We start from the raw sequence: 23,337 nt of genomic DNA, 5'->3' as shown, positions 1-23,337 counted from the left end.
ACACTCCAAACTCCACTATGGCCAAGACCAAAGAGCTGTCAAAGGACACCAGAAACTAAATTGTAGACCTGCACCAGGCTGGGAAGACTGAATCTGCAATAGGTAAGCAGCTTGGTTTGAAGAATTAAACTGTGGGAGCATTTATTTGGAAATGGAAGACATACAAGACCACTGATAATCTCCCTCGATCTGGGGCTCCACGCAAGATCTCACCCCGTGGGGTCAAAATGATTACAAGAACTGCGAGCAAAAATCCCAGAACCACACTGGGGGACCTAGTGAATGCCCTGCATAGAGCTGGGACCAAAGTAACAAAGCCTACCATAAGTAACAAACTACGCCGCCAGGGACTCAAAATCCTGCAGTGCCAAACGTTTCCCCCTGCTTAAGCCAGTACATGTCCAGGCCCGTCTGAAGTTTTCTAGAGAGCATTTGGATGATCCAGAAGAAGATTGGGAGAATGTCATATGGTCAGATGAAACCAAAACATAACTTTTTGGTTTAGCCATGGAAAAAGTCAGGAACCGGTCTGGCGCCTCTGGGCAGAGGCGCAAAAACGTAACACGAAAACCACAACAGCCTAATACTGGTGCAAAGTAACACAGAGACAGAACAAGGACAATCACCCACAAAACCCAACAACAAACAGGCTACCTAAATATGGTTCCCAATCAGAGACAATGACTAACACCTGCCTCTGATTGAGAACCCTATCAGGCCAAACATAGAACTAGACAAACTAGACATGTAACATAGAATGCCCACTCAGCTTACACCCTGACCAACCAAAACATAGAAACATACAAAGCAATCTATGGTCAGGGTGTGACAGCTATGATGAACCTGGCTCTCATGAAGACCGCCACAGGAAAAGATGACCTAGAGTTACCTCTGCTGTCCTTTTGTCTGATGAGTCCAAATTTCAGATTTTTGGTTCCAACCGCCGTGTCTTTGTGAGACCCAGAGTAGGTGAATGGATGATCTCCACATGTATTATTCCCACTGTGAAGCATGTAGGAGGAAGTGTGATGGTGTGGCGGTGATTTGTTGGTGACACTGTTTGCGCTTAGTGCGACTATAATTTGTTTTTCTACAGAACAATGACCCAACACATCTCCATGCTGTGTAAGGGCTATTTGACCAAGTAAGATAGTGGTGGAGTGCTGCATCAGAGGACCTGGCCTCCACAATTACCCAATCACCCAATTGAGATGGTTTTGGATGAGTTGGACCACAGAGTGAAGGAAAAGCAACAAGTGCTCAGCACATGTGGGAAGTCCTTCAAGACTGTTGGAAAGCATTCCAGGTGAAACTGGTTGAGAAAATGCCAAGAGTGTGCAAAGCTGTCATCAATGCAAAGTGTTCCTACTTTGAAGAATCTCAAATATAAAGTAGATTTAGATTTGTTTAACACGGTTTTGGTAAATACATGATTCCATATGTGTTATTTCATAGTTTTGATGTCTTCACTATTATTCTACAATGTAGAAAAAAGTAAAAAATTAAGAAAAACCCTTGAATGAGTAGGTTTGTCCTAACTTTTGACTGGCATTGTAGTTTGCGTGGCTTGCTGACAAGTACAATTTCTGTACCCTGTTTCTGGTGCATGTATTTTATGACACTCATTTGCTACAGTAAGTGTCGACTTTGTTTCAAAGTTTCATCACAAAATTGTAAAGCGTCACCGTTACATCAGAAACGTTTTCAACTGCACATCTCATGTTCTTGATCTGAATGCCCTGTCTTTATACAGCTGTTGTACAACACAACTGTCATGACTTTCCCTCCTGGGTGAGGATCAAAGAGAGCCCCCCACCTCTCTCCCACCAGAGAGGAAAGGGGGGGATGTTGGGCCAGTTGTATGACTTATCGACCGGTCGTAATCTCTCTCTCTCTCTTGCCTTTGCGGTATTGAGACTAGAATGTCTGAGTGTTACAACAGAGCGAGACTTTGTATTCTTTAACATCAAAAGATTGGACATTGAAACAATATTTCTAACATAAACAATGTGGGAAATGGTTGGTGGGGCTCCAAATAATAATCATGTCAAATCAGTTGTTGTTTTGTGATCTCATTATGGATGGTGTCCCTAAATAATTGTATCTTTGAAAGTGTACGCATTCAATGGTTCACATCTAAATGTTGTAAAGCTAATATGATTAAATATTAAACTATTTGTGAAAAGATAGCAATATGATTTTAGCCTTCTAAATGAGATAATTGTTGCCATAGAAAGTTTTACCCAGTCAGTAACCACACCCACGTGAGTACAGACATTATGCCAACAGGACGGAACGCCTCTTTTTTCCAGAGTGTATAAAAGGACTGCTAACAAATTGTACATTAGACCAGTACATTGCCGGGTTGCTACTGGTGTGTAAAATGGTTTAAAACTACTAAACCCGTATACATGCAGTGTGAGCAACAGCGTGAGCAGAATGTTACGAATTGGTAAGGCCCTTTGAAACTCAACAGAGAAAAAGAAGATTAGGCTAAGACATGCATCATCTGCAGCTCCTCATGTAACGTAGTCTAGGAAACTCGACCGAAGACGAGAAAAGAAGAACACTATCAAACGATCATTGGCACATCTGATGTATCCAGTCTAATGAACACTTCCAGAACAATGGAAAGCTTACTACTACAACTACTAAGGACATTGTGACCTCTGGTGACAACCAGAGACTTTCTGTCGAACTATTCATCACAGACGGATCAAGGGGTTTCAACAAAGAGACAACAGACAAAGACATCTCAAATCAAATCAAATCAAATTTTATTTGTCACATACACATGGTTAGCAGATGTTAATGCGAGTGTAGCGAAATGCTTGTGCTTCTAGTTCCGACAATGCAGTGATAACCAACAAGTAATCTAACTAACAATTCCAAAACTACTGTCTTATACACAGTGTAAGGGGATAAGGAACATGTACATAAGGATATATGAATGAGTGATGGTACAGAGCAGCATACAGTAGATGGTATCGAGTACAGTATATACATATGAGATGAGTGTGTAGACAAAGTAAACAAAGTGGCATAGTTAAAGTGGCTAGTGATACATGTGTTACATAAGGATGCAGTCGATGTTGTAGAGTACAGTATATACATATGCATATGAGATTAATAATGTAGGGTAAGTAACATTATATAAGGTAGCATTGTTTAAAGTGGCTAGTGATATATTTACATCATTTCCATCAATTCCCATTATTAAAATGGCTGGAGTTGGGTCAGTGTCAATGACAGTGTGTTGGCAGCAGCCACTCAATGTTAGTGGTGGCTATTTAACAGTCTGATGGCCTTGAGATAGAAGCTGTTTTTCAGTCTCTCGGTCCCAGCTTTGATGCACCTGTACTGACCTCGCCTTCTGGATGATAGCGGGGTGAACAGGCAGTGGTTCGGGTGGTTGATGTCCTTGATGATCTTTATGGCCTTCCTGTAACAACGGGTGGTGTAGGTGTCCTGGAGGGCAGGTAGTTTGCCCCCGGTGATGCGTTGTGCAGTCCTCACTACCCTCTGGAGAGCCTTACGGTTGAGGGCGGAGCAGTTGCCGTACCAGGCGGTGATACAGCCCGCCAGGATGCTCTCGATTGTGCATCTGTAGAAGTTTGTGAGTGCTTTTGGTGACAAGCCGAATTTTTTTCCGCCTCCTGAGGTTGAATAGGCGCTGCTGCGCCTTCTTCACGACGCTGTCAGTGTGAGTGGACCAATTCAGTTTGTCTGTGATGTGTATGCCGAGGAACTTAAATCTAGCTACCCTCTCCACTACTGTTCCATCGATGTGGATAGGGGGGTGTTCCCTCTGCTGTTTCCTGAAGTCCACAATCATCTCCTTAGTTTTGTTGACGTTGAGTGTGAGGTTATTTTCCTGACACCACACTCCAAGGGCCCTCACCTCCTCCCTGTAGGCCGTCTCGTCGTTGTTGGTAATCAAGCCTACCACTGTTGTGTCGTCCGCAAACTTGATGATTGAGTTGGAGGCGTGCGTGGCCACGCAGTCGTGGGTGAACAGGGAGTACAGGAGAGGGCTCAGAACGCACCCTTGTGGGGCCCCCGTGTTGAGGATCAGCGGGGAGGAGATGTTGTTGCCTACCCTCACCACCTGGGGGCGGCCCGTCAGGAAGTCCAGTACCCAGTTGCACAGGGCGGGGTCGAGACCCAGGGTCTCGAGCTTGATGACGAGCTTGGAGGGTACTATGGTGTTGAATGCCGAGCTGTAGTCGATGAACAGCATTCTCACATAGGTATTCCTCTTGTCCAGGTGGGTTAGGGCAGTGTGCAGTGTGGTTGAGATTGCATCGTCTGTGGACCTATTTGGGCGGTAAGCAAATTGGAGTGGGTCTAGGGTGTCAGGTAGGGTGGAGGTGATATGGTCCTTGACTAGTCTCTCAAAGCACTTCATGATGACGGAAGTGAGTGCTACGGGGCGGTAGTCGTTTAGCTCAGTTACCTTAGCTTTCTTGGGAACAGGAACAATGGTGGCCCTCTTGAAGCATGTGGGAATAGCAGACTGGTATAGGGATTGATTGAATATGTCCGTAAACACACCGGCCAGCTGGTCTGCGCATGCTCGGAGGGCGCGGCTGGGGATGCCGTCTGGGCCTGCAGCCTTGCGAGGGTTAACACGTTTAAATGTCTTACTCACCTCGGCTGCAGTGAAGGAGAGACTGCATGTTTCCGTTGCAGGCCGTGTCAGTGGCACTGTATTGTCCTCAAAGCGGGCAAAAAAGTTATTTAGTCTGCCTGGGAGCAAGACATCCTGGTCCGTGACTGGGCTGGATTTAATCTTGTAGTCCGTGATTGACTGTAGACCCTGCCACATGCCTCTTGTGTCTGAGCCATTGAATTGAGATTCCACTTTGTCTCTGTACTGACGCTTAGCTTGTTTGATAGCCTTACGGAGGGAATAGCTGCACTGTTTGTATTCAGTCATGTTGCCAGACACCTTGCCCTGATTAAAAGCAGTGGTTCGCGCTTTCAGTTTCACGCGAATGCTGCCATCAATCCACGGTTTCTGGTTAGGGAATGTTTTTATCGTTGCTATGGGAACGACATCTTCGACGCACGTTCTAATGAACTCGCACACCGAATCAGCGTATTCGTCAATATTCCCATCTGACGCAATACGAAACATGTCCCAGTCCACGTGATGGAAGCAGTCTTGGAGTGTAGAGTCAGCTTGGTCTGACCAGCGTTGGACAGACCTCAGCGTGGGAGCCTCTTGTTTTAATTTCTGTCTGTAGGCAGGGATCAGCAAAATGGAGTCGTGGTCAGCTTTTCCGAAAGGGGGGCGGGGCAGGGCCTTATATGCGTTGCGGAAGTTAGAGTAACAATGATCCAAGGTTTTACCACCCCTGGTTGCGCAATCGATATGCTGATAAAATTTAGGGAGTCTTGTTTTCAGATTGGCTTTGTTAAAATCCCCAGCTACAATGAATGCAGCCTCCGGATAAATGTTTTCCAGTTTGCAAAGAGTTAAATAAAGTTCGTTCAGAGCCATCGATGTGTCTGCTTGGGGGGGATATATACGGCTGTGATTATAATCGAAGAGAATTCTCTTGGAAGATAATGCGGTCTACATTTGATTGTGAGGAATTCTAAATCAGGTGAACAGAAGGATTTGAGTTCCTGTATGTTTTCTTCATCACACCATGTCCCGTTAGTCATGAGGCATACGCCCCTCCACTCTTCTTACCAGAGAGATGTTTGTTTCTGTCGGCGCGATGCGTGGAGAAACCCGTTGGCTGCACCGCCCTGGATAGCGTTTTCCCAGTAAGCCATGTCTCCGTAAAGCAGAGAACGTTGCAGTCTCTGATGTCCCTCTGGAATGCCACCCTTGCTCGGATTTCATCAACCTTGTTGTCGAGAGACTGGACATTGGCAAGAAGAATACTGGGAAGTGGTGCGCGATGTGCCCTTTTCCGGAGTCTGACCAGAACACCGCCGCGTTTCCCTCTTTTTCGGAGTCGTTTCCTTGGGTCGCTGCATGCGATCCATTCCGTTGTCCTGTTTGTAAGGCAGAACACAGGATCCGCGTCGCGGAAAACATATTCTTGGTCGTACTGATGGTGAGTTGACGCTGATCTTATATTCAGTAGTTCTTCTCGACTGTATGTAATGAAACCTAAGATGACCTGGGGTACTAATGTAAGAAATAACATGTAAAAAAACAAAAAACTGCATAGTTTCCTAGGAACGCGAAGCGAGGCGGCCATCTCAGTCGGCGCCGGAAGTCTAAGCGTAAATATATGTTGCATTTCTAAATCCGAATGAGCGGTTGTTAGGGTGCTAGATATCCCCATTTACGATGAGCGTATTATTCAAGTGTTTGTACGATAGTTGAATTCCTTTGTCTCTCCTTCTTCTGCTCTTTCTTTCCCCACCCTTTCATTGTGTATCCAGCTGTCGTATTGGGTTAGTCCACTAGGGACTTTTCATCGCATTACGTTAGTAATCAATTCAACCTTTATGTACTTCTGTGGGATTATTTAGTTTGATACACAAATTGGCTAATTATTTATTTCTATCGCTGTATCATCATTTAGACTAAGGTTTGTGCAGATTTGAAGTCAACGATGTTCAGAATGAGAATGCGATGAGGTGGTAATAATTAATGGATGACTAATATGATAACAATATATTCTGATATATTCTTGAGTTAATTCGGAAAACAATAACTCATCATCAATCGTGGTGCCCCAAGATTGTTCATGAGTTAATTATTACATGATTAATTCAATAATTAAAATAATTAAACAAAGTTAATTGATTTGATAAAATAACCATCATCACATTAATGATAGTCACGACACCACATTCTAAAAATGTTTTATCTCTGATCTAAGTCAGGGATGGTCACTCCAGTCATCAGGGGCTTGATTGTTGTCACACTTTTGTCCTGGCTAACTCATGACTACAATAATCAACTAATCATGGTCTTCCGTTTAGAATGTGATCGGTGTGATCGTCAGGTGCGATAGTTAATTCTCACCAAATAGTATTCTATCTTTCCGCTAGAGGAGACTACAATAACAAGTCTGAAGTGTCTACTCGTTGAAAACTGCAAAGGACTACACTGACATCCAAGAACTTCAGAAAGCAATGTTGAGAAGACTGGGGGTACCAAGCAGAATGATCCTAAGATCAGATGACCCAAGACTCCCGGAAATTGGCACCACCAACAACGGCTGAGCTGCTACAACTTTGAGGAAATGCTCGCCACACAACACGGGTGCAGTAAGCAAACCTTTGAGCTGGGAAGGACCGGAGCTTTCCCTGCTGTCAGAAGAACTCAGAATTGTTGTTGGAAGAGGTGGGCCTGCAAAAAACACATCAATCATATAAATAAGGGAAGTTTGTGTGGGCAACAATAAACTTTTGAGAAACAATACTTGTGCATTTTCTGTCTAGCATATAGTCATCATTATTGTACATTTGGAATGGTTTAGAATGATTTACTAAACTATTCTCTTTTCCTGGATATCTATGCTCTTGACAGTTTACACTTTTTTAATTTAGCATCCCCAGAGGTGGGTAGATATACAGAAAGACGGATGGACTACCCTCGTGTAAATACAGTACAAAACTAGTCAGTCCAATTATACAGGTCAGGTCATATAGTTATTTTAAGGAGATATACAAGGTAGTTTCCGTAACCTTCCCCAAAATAACAAAAGCACAGTGTAAGGGAAACATTCCAATAAAGTACTGAACTGATATATCCCAGGCTAAAGAAAATTCCAAATGAAGAATGAAGTACAGTGTAGTTGTGGAAAGTGTTAACCTGTTATGTAAACATACTTGGTACTAAATACATTGAATATTGCAGTGGTGAAATGGCAGGAGTTGTGTGTAATAATGTGTAGGAGTGTCTCCTTGCAATTCATGCAGGTGCACCAGCGAGGTTTTCTGGAGACCCTAGGCTTGCTCTCTGGTACTCCAAGATGTCAAACATCACTCCAGGTAGACGGGAAGCAGCCAGCTCCAGCACCTCTCCCCTTTCTTCAAAGGACAGTTCTTGCCATTTAAGCTGTAATGATAAGAAAAAAGTAACGTGAAATTACAGAATGCAACCAAATGTTGTGTGATATGATTATAATGTTGTGATTACCTTCTGGATGATAGCAGGGTGAACTGGCAGTGGCTCGGGTGGTTGTAATTGATGATCTTTTTGGCCTTCCTGTGACATCGGGTAGTTTTCTCCCGGTGATGCGTTGTGCAGACCACACCACCCTCAGAAGAGCCTTGCGGTTGTGGGTGGTGCAGTTGCCGTACCAGGCGGTGATGCAGCCGGACAGGATGCTCTCAAAAGCCTCTTGAGATTGAAGAGGCGCTGTTGCAACTTCTTCACCACACTGTGTGGGTGGACCATTTTAGGTTTGTCCGTGATGTGTACGCAGAGAAAATTAACACTTTCCACATTCTCCACTGCTGTCCCGTCTATGTGCATAGGGGGGTGCTCCCTCTGCTGTTTCCTGAAGTCCACGATCATCTCCTTTGTTTTGTTGACGTTCAGTGAGAGGTTGTTTTGCTGACACCACACATGGAGTACCATCACCTCCTCCCTGTAGGCTGTCTCATTGTTGTTGGTAATCAACCCGTTGATCAAACTGTTGTCGTCTGCAAACTTGATGATTGAGTTGGTGGCGTGCATGAAGGGCAAAGGACTAGCCAAAACCAAAGTTATTTTCAATGAATGCAGAGCTATGATAGTCAAAATTCATTATTTTACACTTTTTTATTTACAAAAGTCTGTTAATTAACCAATGTAAAAAGCTATTGTCATATTGATATCTTTAACCAGACAGGGAAATTCACTGTAGCTATTGACAACCATTTAGCTAGCTAGCTAACGTTACCTACCTTTTTGGCTGACAACATGAATATTTTAACATGTAAAACAAAATGTGCCTGTTCGTAAGACATTGTTTCTCAAGTGGAATCAAGTTATCTTCAATGTTGCCCATAACTGTTATCACATCGCATGTATCCACAGTCTCACATTTCCTGAAAATGTCTAAATTGGCAACACTGGGATTCCACGAGATAAAATAGCCACAAATTCTCAGAGCGGATGTTGATGCTACTTCATCCGACCAATGAGAGCTGGGGTTTCTGGGATACGTGTTCAAATCTCAAAGAAATACTACATTCTTGTCAGAAGGGTCCAAAAACACCTGTACCCACATAGTTACGCAGTGCAGGTTTAATAAAACACACTATGACATTATAGTGCCCTTCATGATATAATAATGCTCTGACATCATTAAGCCCTTGATGAAGCAGGCCTAATAATGATCTGACATCATAATGCACTTTATTATGTAATCATGCTCTGACATAACAATGTATTGTATTTAACCATATACAGGTTGTGTAATGGAAATCTAATCAAATCTATTTAGCAAGAGACACCTTTTGTCTCATGATGTAATAATGCTCTGACATCATATCTCTCTCTCTGTGCAGACGGACGCAGCGCTGATGTACGACGCAGTGCACGTGGTAGCGGTGGCAGTGCAGCAGTCGCAGCAGATCACTGTCAGCTCACTGCAGTGCAACCGCCACAAACCCTGGCGCTTCGGAGCGCGCTTTATAAGCCTCATCAAAGAGGTACCGTAATATTTCAAATGTTAGCATTTCACTGAAATACAGATTAGGAATTGAGTAAGTATGACTTCATGTAATTAAGTTAATATGACTATGGCTCGTGTTTAAGTTACCACTACTCAGTTTATTTAGTGACTCACTAAACACCAGTCTCAACATCAACAGTGAAGAGGCGACTCCGGGATGCTGGACTTCTAGGCAGAGCAGCAAAGAAAAAGTCATATCTCAGACTGGCCAATAAAAAGAAAAGATTAAAATATTAAGAACTCTGCCTAGAAGGCCAGCGTCCCGTAGTCACCTCTTCACTGTTGACGTTGAGACTGGTGTTTGTGAGTAATGAAGCTGCCAGGTGAGGACTTCTGAGGGGTCTGTTTCTCAAACTAGACACTTTAATGTATTTATCCTCTTGTTCAGTTGTGCCCCGGGGACTCCCACTCCTCTTTCTCTTCTGGTTAGGGCCAGTTTGTGCTGTTCTGTGAAGGGAGTAGTACACAGTGTTGTACGAGATCTTCAGTTTCTTGGCAATTTCTCGCATGGAATAGCTTTCATTTCTCAGAATAAGAATAGACTGAAATGTCCCAGAAGAAAGATAGTTGTTTCTGGCCATTTTGAGCTTGTAATTGAACCCACAAAGGCTGATGCTCCAGATACTCAACTAGTCTGTCGAAGGCCAGTTTAATTGCTTCTTTAGTCAGTACAACAGTTTGCAGCTGTGCTAACATAATTGCAAAAGGGTTTTCTAATGATCAATTAGCCTTTTAAAATGATAAACTTGGATTAGCTAACACAACGTGCCATTGGAACACAGGAGTGATGGTTGCTGATAATGGGCCTCTGTACGCCTATGTAGATATTCCATTAAAATTTAGCCGTTTCCATCTACAGTAGTCAGTTACAACACGAACAATGCCTACACTGTATTTCAATTTGATTCTATTTTAATGGTCAAAAACGTGCTTTTCTTTCAAAAACAAGGACCTTTCTAAGTGACCCCAAACTTTTGAACGGTAGTGTGTGTGTGTGTACAGCCAAAAGTTTTGAGAATGACACAAATATTAATTTCCACAAAGTTAGCTGCCTCAGTGTCTTTAGATATTTTTGTCAGGTGTTACTATGGAATACTGAAGTAGAATTGCAAGCATTTCATAAGTGTCAAAGGCTTATATTGACAATTACATGAAGTTGATGCAAAGAGTCATTATTTGCAGTGTTGACCCTTGTTTTTCAAGACCTCTGCAATCCGCGCTGGAATGCTGTCAATTCACTTCTGGGCCACATCCTGACTGATGGAAGCCCATTCTTGCATAATCAATGCTTGGAGTTTGTCAGAATTTGCAGGTTTTTGTTTGTCCACTGGCCTCTTGAGGATTGACCACAAGTTCCCAATGGGATTAAGGTCTGGGGAGTTTCCTGGCCATGGACCCAAAATATCGATGTTTTGTTCCCCGAGTCACTTAGTTAACACTTTTGCCTTATGGCGAGGTGCTCCATCATGCTGGAAAAGACATTGTTCGTCACCAAACTGTTCCTGGATGGTTGGGAGAAGTTGCTCTCGGAGGATGTTTTGGTACCATTCTTTCTTTATTCATTGCTGTGTTCTTAGGCAAACTTGTGAGTGAGCCCACTCCCTTGGCTGAGAAGCAACCCCACACATGAATGGTCTCAGGATGCTTTACTGTTGGCATGATACAGGACAAATGGTAGCGCTCACCTTGTCTTCTCCGGACAAGCTTTTTTCCGGATGCCCCCAAACAATCGGAAAGGGAATTCATCAGAGAAAATGACTTTACCCCTGTCCTCAGCAGTCCAATCCCTGTACCTGTCTGTCCCTGATGTTTTTCCTGGAGAGAAGTGGCTTCTTTGCTGCCCTTTTTGACACCAAGCCATCCTCCCAAAAGTCTTCACCTAACTGTGTGTGCAGATGCCCTCACACCTGCCTGCTGCCATTCCTGAGCAAGCTCTATACCGGTGGTGCCCCGATCCCGCAGCTGAATCAACTTTAGGAGACGGTCCGGACGGTTGCTGTACTTTCTTGGGCTCCCTGAAGCATTCTTCACAACAATTGAACCGCTCTCCTTGAAGTTCTTGATGATCTGATAAATGGTTGATTTTGGTGCAATCTTACTGGCACCAATATCCTTACCTGTGAAGCCCTTTTCGTGCAAAGAAATGATGACGGCATGTGTTTCCTTGCAGGTAACCATGGTTGACAGAGGAAAAACAATTAATCCAAGCACCACCCTCCTTTTGAAGCTTCCAGTCTGTTATTCAAACTCAATCAGCATGACAGAGTGATCTCCAGTCGTGTCCTCATCAACACTCACACCTGTGTCAACGAGAGAATCACTGACATGATGTCAGCTGGTCCTTTTGTGGCAGGGCTGAAATGCAGTGGAAATGTGTTTTTGGGATTCAGTTTGCATGGCAAAGAGGGACTTTGCAATTAATTGCTGTTCACCTGATCACTCTTCACAACATTCTGGAGTATATGTAAATTGCCATTATACAACCTGAGGCATCAGACTTGGTGAAAATGAATACTTTGTGAAAATTTATGTATTCTCAAAACTTTTGCCCACGACTGTGTATATATATATATACAGTCATATTCTCATCAATAAACAACAAGTACACTTATATATATATATTCAGTTCATTCAGAACTGGAAAAGATGCCATGGTCTCAGCATGACTCTCCCAGCATGACTCCCTCCTCCCCCCCCCACTTTAGTCTTTCATATCTCTCCCAGCAACGTGTCTCTCTGATCCTACAATCACTTTGAAGTAAAAATTCAAACACCACCAACTTCACAGTGTAATGAACTCCAATACCTGTCAAACAAGCCTCTGTGGTGCTCGTCTCTCAAAGTTTATTGTTGTATTTAAATGCAGACTGTGTGGAGAGAGCCAGGCGGAAGGTCTAGCTTTGACACGTTGGACTTTTTTAGTTTTTTAGTTGAATTAGGAGGTTGGTGTGTGTGTGTGTGTGTGTGTGTGTGCGTGTGCGTGTGCGTGCTCGTGCGTGTGTGTGTGTGTGTGCGTGTGTGTGTGTGTGCCCCTCTCTATAGGCCCATTGGGATGGCTTGACTGGACACATCCTCTTCAACAAAACTAACGGATTGAGGACAGACTTCGACCTGGACGTAATCAGTCTAAAGGAGGAAGGACTGGAAAAAGTGAGTTTGTGTGTGTGTGTGTATCGGTCAGTGGTGGTCGGGGGTGTTTCAGATTCGGAGGAGGATTTTTATTAACATGACCTTATTTCTATTACAGCATATTGGATGATATTGGATGATTGTAATTCATTTTCTATTCACCCAGCTCAACGTAACATCGATAGGTTTAGGCTACTACATTATACTCAAATTTGCCCTATACCCTTCATGAGGTTACTACAACCTAGCCTACAAATTAAAGTTCATAACGAAGGTGCACAGGTCGACAGACAAATTGGAGTACTCAAGGTGACAGACAGTGTGCAATACTACCTTGCACACTCTCGCATCTAGCTGATCTTGGGTGTAATCATTAGCCCAACTAAAACCAACGTTTCTATTGGACAAAGTCAGGTACGTCCATCCCTGTTTTATTCCATTTGCTTACATTTAAGAAAGGTTTTGCAAAGGAATTGACGGAATCAATATACCCCTGATCAACAGCACACACAGTCACTTTCATAGCAGCCACGTACAGCATCATCACTTTGCTCGTTGTATAATTCCTTTTCCCATCTATGTACTGTCTTCCTCTAACTTTTTCCCTTCAAATGTGGACTAAACTCACCAAGCCAAACCTTCATACCATAACCGTTAAACAGCCTACATTGTTGTCACCATATTAACTAGCGTTATAGTCAACATAGCTACTAAAACTAGCCTGTTTGTACACATTGATGGGATTGTGGGTTTATCACGCAGTACAGCGTAAAGCAAGCAGCTTACGACAAGCAGTTTAGCTCCTAACCGCTCCTAACCAATTGGGCTATTGTTTGTGTTTTTTAGCATTATTTGTATCTTATGTTGTACATAATGTTTCTGCCACCATCTCTTAAGTCCAAAAAGAGCTTCTGGATACCAGGACAGCGATTACTCACCTTGTACTGGACGAATATTTTCTTTAAAGGATTTACTTCAGAAACCGGACAATGCCCAAATCCCTGTCATTTGCATGAAGAAGAGACGGAGATATGGGGGTCGTAGGTCAGGGTGCCTTGTAAGAATCCGACTGTGAGTGGGTAACCCGCCTCTACCATCAGTCCTATTAGCCAACACGCAATCATTGTATAATAAAATGATGAGCTCCGATCAAGACTATCCTAGACTATCCAACATGACATTTAAAAACTGTAATATCTTGTTTGACAGAGTCGTGGCTGAACGACGACATGGATAACATACAACTAGCTGGGTTTTCCATGAATCGGCAAGATAGAACATTTGCCTCCGGAAAGACAAGGGATGACGGTCTGTGTCTATTTGTCAATAACAGATGGTGCCCGAAATCTAAGATGAACGAAGTCTCAAGGTTTTGCTCGCCTGAGGTAAAGTATCTCATGATAAGCTGTAGACTACACTATTTACCAAGACTTTTCATCTGTATTTTTTGTAGCTGTCTATTTACTACCACAAACTGATGCTGGCACTAAGAACGTACTCAACTAGTTGTATAGGGCCCTAAGCAAACAAGAAAATGCTCATCCAGAGGCGGTGCTCCTAGTGGCCGGGGACTTTAATTCAGGGAAACTTAAATCTGTTTTACCTCATTTCTACCAGTATGTAACATGTGCAACCAGAGGAAAGAAACTCTAGACCACCTTTACTCCACACACAGAGACACATACAAAACTCTCCCTCACCCTCCATTTGGCAAATCTGACCATAATTCTATGCTCCTGATTCTTGTTTACAAGCTAAAACCAAAGCTGGAAGTAACAGTGACTCGCTCAATAGAGAAGTGGTCAGATGACGCAGATGATAGCACAGACTGGAATATGTTCTGGGATTCTTCCAATGGCATTGAGTAGCAATAAGTGCATTGATGACGTCGTCCCCACAGTGACCGTACGTACGTAAATACCCCAACCAGAAGCCATGGATTACAGGCAACATCCACACTGAGCTAAAGGATAGAGCTAAAGAATCCCGCTCTGCCCTCGGGGGGAACCATCAAACAGGCAAAGCGTCAATACAGGACGAATATTAAATCCTACTACACCGGCTTTGATGCTCGTTAGATGTGGCAGGGATTGAAAACTATTACGAACTACAAAGGGAAGCACAGCCACGAGCTGCCCAGTGACACGAGCCTACTAGATGAGCTAAATTACTTCTATATGCCCTCACTGTCATTTTCAACCTGTCCCTGACCAAGTCGGTAATATCAACATGTTTCAAGCAGACTACCATAGTCTCTGTGCCCAAGAACACCAAGGTAACCTACCTAAATGACTACCGACCCGTAGCACTCGCGTCTGTAGACATGAAGTGCTTTGAAAAGCTGGTCATGGCTCACATCAACACCATTATCCCAGAAACCCTAGACCCACCTAATTTGCATACATATTACGTCCCAACAGATTCACAGATGACGCAATCTCTATTGCACTCCACACTGCCCTTTCCGGCCTGGACAAAAGGAACACCTATATTGAGAATGCTATTCATTGACTACAGTTCAGCATTCAACACCATAGTGCCCTCAAAGCTCGTCACTAAGCCAAGGACCTTGGTAATAATCACCTCCCTCCCCAACTCGATCCTGGACTTCTTGACGGTCTGCCTCCAGGTAGTAAGTGTAGGTAACAACACATTTACTACCCTGATTCTCAACATGGGGGCCCTTCAGGGGTACGTTCTCAGTCCCCTCCTGTACTACCTGTTCACCCATGACTGCATGGACAAGCACGACTCCAACACCATCATTAAGTTTGCCGATGACACAACAGTGGTAGGCCTGATCACCGACAACGATGAGACAGCCTATAGGGAGGAGGTCAGAGACCAGGCATTGTGGTGCCAGGATAACAACCTCTGCCTCAGCATGATCAAGACAAAGGAGAGGATCGTGGACTACAGGAAAAGGAGGGCCGAGCACACCCCCATTCTCATTGACTGTGCTGTAGTGGAGCTGGTTGAGAGTTTCAAGTACCTGGGTGTCCACATCACCAATGAACTGTCGTGGTCGAAGCACACCAAGATGATTGTGAAGAGGGTACGACAATGCCTATTCTCCCACAGAAGATTGAGAAGATTTGGCATGGGTCTTCAAATCCTCAAAAGGTTATGCAGCTGCACCATTGAGAGCATCCTGACAGGTTGCATCCCTGCCTAGTATGGCAACTGCTCAGCCTCTGACCGCAAGGCACTACAGATGTTAGTGCCTACGGCCCAGTACATCACTGGGGCCAAGCTTCCTGCCATCCAGGACCTCTATACATGGTGGTGTCAGAGGAAGGCCCTAAAAATTGCCAAAGACTCCAGCCACCCTAGTCATAGACTGTTCTCTCTGCTAACACACTGCAAGTGGTACCTAAGCTCCAAACGGCTTCTTAACAGCTTCTTCCCCCAAGCCATAAGACCCCCCCACCCTCCATTTTTACGCTGTTCTCTTTTTATTATCTATGCATCGTCACTTTTCACTTTAACTCTATCAACGTACATATTACCTCAATTTCCTCGACTAATCAGAATTGTTTTAAGAGGATATCTTTTTTGCTGTGAGCACCAAAACGTGACTTTTTCTAATCCTCTTATAGAGTCACATGCATGTAAGATGTTTTGATTACTATATAGCATCAGAAAGAGCAGATTATGAGGTTTCAATATCTCACTTTTTCCCAAAAAAGAACACTGTTCCATGAGCTCCACACTTGAGCACCAGGCAATAGATAACCTACAGTAAAAATAAGTCTTAATCTAATGTGACCCAAGACCTTAAAAAACAAAATATTATTTTCCCGCTAGCATCTGCCTGTCCTCCTCCTTCAGGATCGAACCCCAGGAATAGCAGGGGTTCAAAATTTAGAACCCAGTTCCTACATTTTAATATAAAAATGTATTTTATTAACCAAAACTATGGCTATTTCTAGTGATAAGTAACTATAGGTTCTCCAGACCTCTTTCACAAACAGAATGAACAGAGATCGCAGTCACAGACACACACAGGTAAGCCGAGACAACTGATGAACTACTGTGTTTGTGTCTTAACCTGTTGTCTTAATGACAATTTTCAGTGTCATAAGGAAATTGTCATAAATGAGTGATTAGTGAAACCATTTATCAAGATTGCATTTATACTAGTTATTCATTTACACTCAATGACACTTTATATAAGCTCATGAAGTATCAACTACATAATATCAAGAGCGAGAGATTCAAGGAATTGCTTCATGGTTTCACATTTGGACTCATTGTCTGTTTGGATGTGTTCATTGAGCCTGTCACCACTTCATGTGGAGACAACTTCTGGATGGCCTGCATCAGAAAGTACTGGGACAGTAATGGCCTGTGCCAGTGTCCACTGTTTAAGGATACATTCTACAGGAGATCTGAGCTTCGCGTCAATACTTTCATTTCTGAGATTGCTCCTTCATTCAGGAAGTCAGGTCAAGTAAAAGCTACAAGCAGCCCAGTCCAAAGCCATGCCGGCCCTGGAGAAGTGGCCTATGATGTATGTACCGGGACGAAACTCAAGGCCCTGAAGTCATGCCTGTAGTACTTGACCTCTTACTGTGAGACTCACCTGCAGCCTCATCAGATAGCCCCAGTCCTGAAGACTTGAAGACACACATCAACCCTGTGGAAACCTAGACAACAGGTTTTGTAAGGAGCACAACAAACTCCTTGAGTTGTTCTGAAGGACTGACCAGACGCATGTTCATTGGCTATTTTAGCACGTAAATCTTGGTGGGGCAAAAACCAAAAAAGTGGAATGCATGCCAGAAAAGCACTATAACGGTGACAAACGGTGCCCACAAACCTACAAAGGGTCTACATAAAGCTGTCCCAACAGCAGTCCCAACACCTTACCACTATTACACCTGGCTATAAGGGCAGCCTTGTCTGGCAGCGAAACAGTTCATTCATCCTCATTTACTTCCTTTGAAAAAAACATAGCTGAAATGGCTGATTTACTTAAACAAATGTGGATTCTACTGACAGTTGAAATGTACAAACTATGGCCTAAATGGACGACAAGTGGATAAGAGGCAATCCGGACATAACATTTTCCAATAGAACTATTTCTTTAGTACTTTTTAAATGTACAGTGACATCATTCAGAACATAGGCCATTCTTACAGTGCTCACCATGTACACCAAGTTAGAACCATAGGATGAAAAAAGGAGCATATAAGACAGTGAACGCTCTTACAATATTGTATGATTACATTTCTCCGAAATAGGTTATATGCTACAGTAGAACAGTCAGAACTGTAGGCGAAGCCTTTCCACTCATCTGGAAAGGCTTTCCACTAGATGTTGGAACATTTCTTCAGGGACTTTTTCCATTCAGCCACAAGAGCATTAGTGAGGTCAGGCACTAATGTTGGGCGATTAGGGCTGGCTCGCAGTCGGCATTCCAAATCTTCCCAAAGGTGTTCAAGGTGGTTGAGTTCAGGGCTCTGTGTAGGCCAGTCAAGTTCTTTCACACCAATCTCGACAAGACAAGCCATTTCTGTATGGACCTCGCTTTGTGCAAGAGGGCATTGTCATGCTGAAACACGAAAGGGCCTTCATCAAACTGTTACCACAAAGTTGGAAGCAAAGAATTGTCTGGAATGTCATTGTATGCTGCAGCATTAAGATTTCTCTACGCTGGAACTAAGGGACCTAGCCCAAAGTCATGAAAAACAGCCCCAGACCATTATTGCTTCTCCACCAAACTTTACAGTTGGCACTATCCATTGGAACAGGTCGCATTCCCCTGTGATCCGCCAAACCCAGATTTGTCCATCGGACTGCCAGATGGTGAAGCGTAATTCATTACTCCAGAGAACACATTTCCACTGCTCCGTGTCCACTGGTGGCGAGCTTTACACCACTCCAGCCGACACTTGGCATTGCGCATGGTGATCTTAGGCTTGTGTGTGGCTGCTTGGCCATGGAAACCCATTTTATAAACATCACGATGAACAGTTCTTGTGCTGACGTTGTTTCCAGAGTCAGTTGGAACTCAGTAGTGAGTGTTGCAACAAAAGACAGGCCATTTTTAGTGGTCCCGTTCTGTGCTCTTGTGTGGCCGACCACTTTGCAGCTGAGTTGTTGTTGCGCCTAGACGTTTCCACTTCGCGACAGAATTGCAAAAATAAAGCCACATCTCAGACTGGCCAATAAAAAGAAAAGATTAAGATGGGCAAAAGAACATAGACACTGGACAGTGGAACTCTGCCTAGAAGTCCAGCATCCCGCAGTCGCCTCTTTACTGTTGACTTTGAGACTGGTGTTTTGCGGGTACTATTTAATGAAGCTGCCATTTGAGCACTTGTGAGGGGTCTGCTTCTCAATCTAGTTCTCACTCTAATGTACTTGTCCTCTTGCTCAGTTGTGCACCGGGGCCTCCTACTCCTCTTTCTCTTCTGGTCAGAGCCAGTTTGCTGTTCTGTGAAGGGATTGTACGAGATCTTCAGTTTCTTGGAAATTTCTTACATTGAATAGCTTTAATTTCTCAGAACAAGAATAGACTGACGAGTTTCAGAAGAAAGATATTTGTTTCTGGACATTTTGACCCTGTTGTGACGGCCCCGAATTTTTCTGAACCGTCTCAGTGCTTCTCCTTCCAATAGGGTGCTTTCCCTTTAAGTCCCAATTAAATAGCCAGCATCAGCTGCGCAAAAGTGGGGTTGTGATGGAGACGACGTGAATGAGTTCAACCCTAAGTTCTGTGTTTTGTAGCCTAATAGAGTTTACCCAGGATCGGGTCCACTCTTTGCGTCCGTGGACTACACCTCTCTGTTCTTCGTGGCTTTTTCTCCGCTGGAGATCTGTTGGCGGATTGGATTGTCTGACTGACCGACTGACTACAACCTGTTTGTATACGGTATTTCATTTGTTTTGATGTATACTGTGATAATTTGTGTAGTTAGTTGTAGTTGGGGACTTAGTAAGAGTTCATAGTTATGCTACACTTGTATGAATGGACAAACATTGCGTGACTAAGGTCACTTGAGTTCCCTGAACTCCTTTACCGGGCTGGACTCTTTTTAAGCCTGAGGTACAGGACATTCTGGAGGAACCAGAACTCATTGTGTTATATTATTATATGTATGTGTAATAATTTATGTTGGTAATACAACCCACGTAAAAGAATAGTTGTTCTTGAAGTTTATGAAAAGTTTATTTCCATCCTGACTTTTACATAAGTCCTTTGTATTGGTGTAGACTTGACGGACCAGATGGGACTCATTCCCTCCCAAAGCAAAAGGAGAAACCAATGTTTTCTCTGGTAGGCACAACCTACCTGGCACCACTATAAATAATAACCTCAAGTCAAAACCGTTACACTGTAATCAAACCCACAAATGCTGATACTCAACTAGTCTAAAAACGCCAGTTTTATTGCTTCTTTAATCAGTACAACAGTTTTCAGCTGTGCTAACATAATTGCAAAAGGGTTTCTAATGATCAATTAGACTATTAAAATGATAAACTTGGATTAGCTAACACAATGTGTCATTGGAACGCAGGAGTGATGGTTGCTGATAATGGGCCTCTGTATGCCTATGTAGATATTCCATAAAAAAATCTGCCGTTTCCAGCTACAATAGTCATCTACAACATTAACAATGTCTACACTGTATTTCCGATCAATTTGATGTTATTTTAATGGAAAACAAGCAAGGACATTTCTAAGTGACCCCAAACTTTTGAACGGTAGTGTAAAATTACATTTGAAAACATTTCTAAACCTGCCTTTGCTTTGTCATTATGGTATATTTAAATGTAACAATATGTGGAAATGTGAAGGGGAATGAATACTATCTGAAGGCACTGTAAGGTATCTGTTTATTTTTAATATACATTGGCAAGAAACAGTATGAACCCTTTGGAAATGCCTGGATGGCTGCATACATCTTATCTTCATCTAAGTCACAACAACAGATGAACACTATATATGAACACATCATTTAAACATTCACGGTGTTGATTGGAAAAGGTATGTGAACCCCAAGGCTAATTACTTCTCCAAAAGCTAGTTAGGGTCAGGAGTCAGCTAAACTGGAGTCCAATCTATGAGACAAGATTGGAGATGTTGGTTAGAGCTGCCTTGCCCTAAAAAAAACTCACAAAATTTGAGTTTGCTATTCACAATAAGCATTGCCTGATGTGAATCATGCCTCGAACAAAAGAGATCTCAGAAGACCTAAGATTAGGAAATGTTAACTTGCATAAAGCTGGAAAGGGTTACAAAAGTATCTCTAAAATCCTTGATGTTCATCAGTCCACGGTAAGACAAATAGTCCATAAATGGAGAAAGTTCAGCACTGTTGCTACTCTCCCTAGGAGTGGCAGTCCTGCAAAGATGACTGCATGAGCACAGCACAGAATTCTCAATGAGTTTAAGAAGAATCCTAGTATAACGATGTACACAGAGTCGGGAAGCAAGTTCAGGGAATGAATACATTTAATAAATAAAAGAACAAAACAAGAAACACAAACAGCGCACCAACATTAAACAGCAACTATGACGACTGGGGAAGAAACCAAAGGGAGTGACTCATAAAGAGCAGGGAATCAAGGAGGTGATGGAGTCCAGGTGAGTGTCATTTTGCACATAACATTGGTGACAGGTGAGCACCCTAATGAGCAGCCTGGTGACCTAGAGGCCGGAGAGGGAGCACACTTGACAACAAGAATGGTGTTCATGGGAGGACACCACGAAAGAAGCCACTGCTGTCCAAAAGAACCATTGCTGCACGTCCAAAGTTTGCAAAAGGGCACCTGGATGTTCCACAGCGCTACTGGCAAAATATTCTGTGGACAGATGAATTTATAGTTTAGTTGTTTGGAAGGAATACACAACACTATGTGTGGAGAAAAAAAGGCACAGCACACCAACATCAAAACCTAATCCCAACTGTAAAGTATGGTGGAGGGAGCATCATGGTTTGGGGCTGTTTTGCTGCCACAGGGCCTGAACAGCTTGCTATCATTGACGGGAAAATGAATTCCCAAGATTATCAAGACATTTTGCAGGAGAACGTTAGGCTATCTGTCCGCCAATTGAAGCTCAACAGAATGTGGGTGATGCAACAGGACAATGAGTCAAAACATGGAAGTAAATCAACAATAGAATGGCTTCAACCGAAGAAAATACGCCCTCTGGAGTGGTCCAGTCTGAGTCCTGACCTCAACCCAATTGAGATGCTGTGGCATGACCTCGAGAGCAGTTCACACCAGACATCCCAATAATATCGCTGAATTGAAACAGTTTTGTAAATAGGAATGTTCCTATTGGCTGTAACGTAACAAAATGTAAATACTTTACGAATGCACTGTAAATAATATATAAAATATAAAAAAATGTTTTACATTTCTTTCTATAAATTAAAAATATATATACAGTGCCTTGCGAAAGTATTCGGCCCCCTTGAACTTTGCGACCTTTTGCCACATTTCTGGCTTCAAACATAAAGATATAAAACTGTATTTTTTTGTGAAAAATCAACAAAAAGTGGGACACAATCATGAAGTGGAACGACATTTATTGGATATGTCAAACTTTTTTAACAAATCAAAAACTGAAAAATTGGGCGTGCAAAATTATTCAGCCCCCTTAAGTTAATACTTTGTAGCGCCACCTTTTGCTGTGATTACAGCTGTAAGTCGCTTGGGGTATGTCTCTATCAGTTTTGCACATCGAGAGACTGAAATTTTTCCCATTCCTCCTTGCAAAACAGCTCGAGCTCAGTGAGGTTGGGTGGAGAGCATTTGTGAACAGCAGTTTTCAGTTCTTTCCACAGATTCTCGATTGGATTCAAATCTGGACTTGTTGGTTTTACGCCAAACATAACGTTTTGCATTGTTGCCAAAAAGTTACATTTTGGTTTCATCTGACCAGAGCACCTTCTTCCACATGTTTGGTGTGTCTCCCAGGTGGCTTGTGGCAAACTTTAAACGACACTTTTTATGGATATCTTTAAGAAATGGCTTTCTTCTTGCTACTCTTCCATAAAGGCCAGATTTGTGCAATATACGACTGATTGTTGTCCTATGGACAGAGTCTCCCACCTCAGCTGTCGATTGCATCTCTGATCAGTCTTCTCCTTGTATGAGCTGAAAGTTTAGAGGGGTGGCCAGGTATTGGTAGATTTGCAGTAGTCTGATACTCCTTCCATTTCAATATTATCGCTTGCACAGTTCTCCTTGGGATGTTTAAAGCTTGGAAAGCTTTAAACTTCTTCACAACAGTATCTCGGACCTGCCTGGTGTGTTCCTTGTTCTTCATGATGCTCTCTGCGCTTTTAACAGACCTCTGAGACTATCACAGTGCAGGTGCATTTATACAGAAACTTGATTACACACAGGTGGATTGTATTTATCATCATTAGTCATTTAGGTCAACATTGGATCATTCAGAGATCCTCACTGAACTTCTGGAGAGAGTTTGCTGCACTGAAAGTAAAGGGGCTGAATAATTTTGCATGCCAAATTTTTCAGTTTTTGATTTGTTAAAAAAGTTTGAAATATCCAATAAATGTCATTCCACTACATGATTGTGTCCCAC

The 23,337-nt window shown here is 43.0% G+C and overlaps 1 protein-coding gene across 2 annotated transcripts in view; it reads left to right on the top strand.

Annotated features, from left to right (window-relative positions):
* Positions 1-23,337, top strand: part of LOC123994947 (glutamate receptor ionotropic, kainate 2-like) — a 200,702-nt gene that overhangs the window by 117,109 nt on the left and 60,256 nt on the right. For both annotated transcript variants that reach the window (XR_006831754.1, XM_046298081.1), the window contains exons 7-8: positions 9,475-9,618; positions 12,684-12,791. Coding sequence is in view for 1 of the 2 variants with exons in the window: in XM_046298081.1 (XP_046154037.1) it covers positions 9,475-9,618; positions 12,684-12,791 (252 nt within the window). In the remaining variant the exon portion in view is untranslated. The remainder of the gene's footprint in view (positions 1-9,474; positions 9,619-12,683; positions 12,792-23,337) is intronic.

This window comes from Oncorhynchus gorbuscha, linkage group LG14 (genome assembly GCF_021184085.1).
Source record: "Oncorhynchus gorbuscha isolate QuinsamMale2020 ecotype Even-year linkage group LG14, OgorEven_v1.0, whole genome shotgun sequence".
NCBI lineage: Eukaryota > Metazoa > Chordata > Actinopteri > Salmoniformes > Salmonidae > Oncorhynchus > Oncorhynchus gorbuscha.
This window is presented reverse-complemented; position numbering and strand designations above follow the sequence as displayed.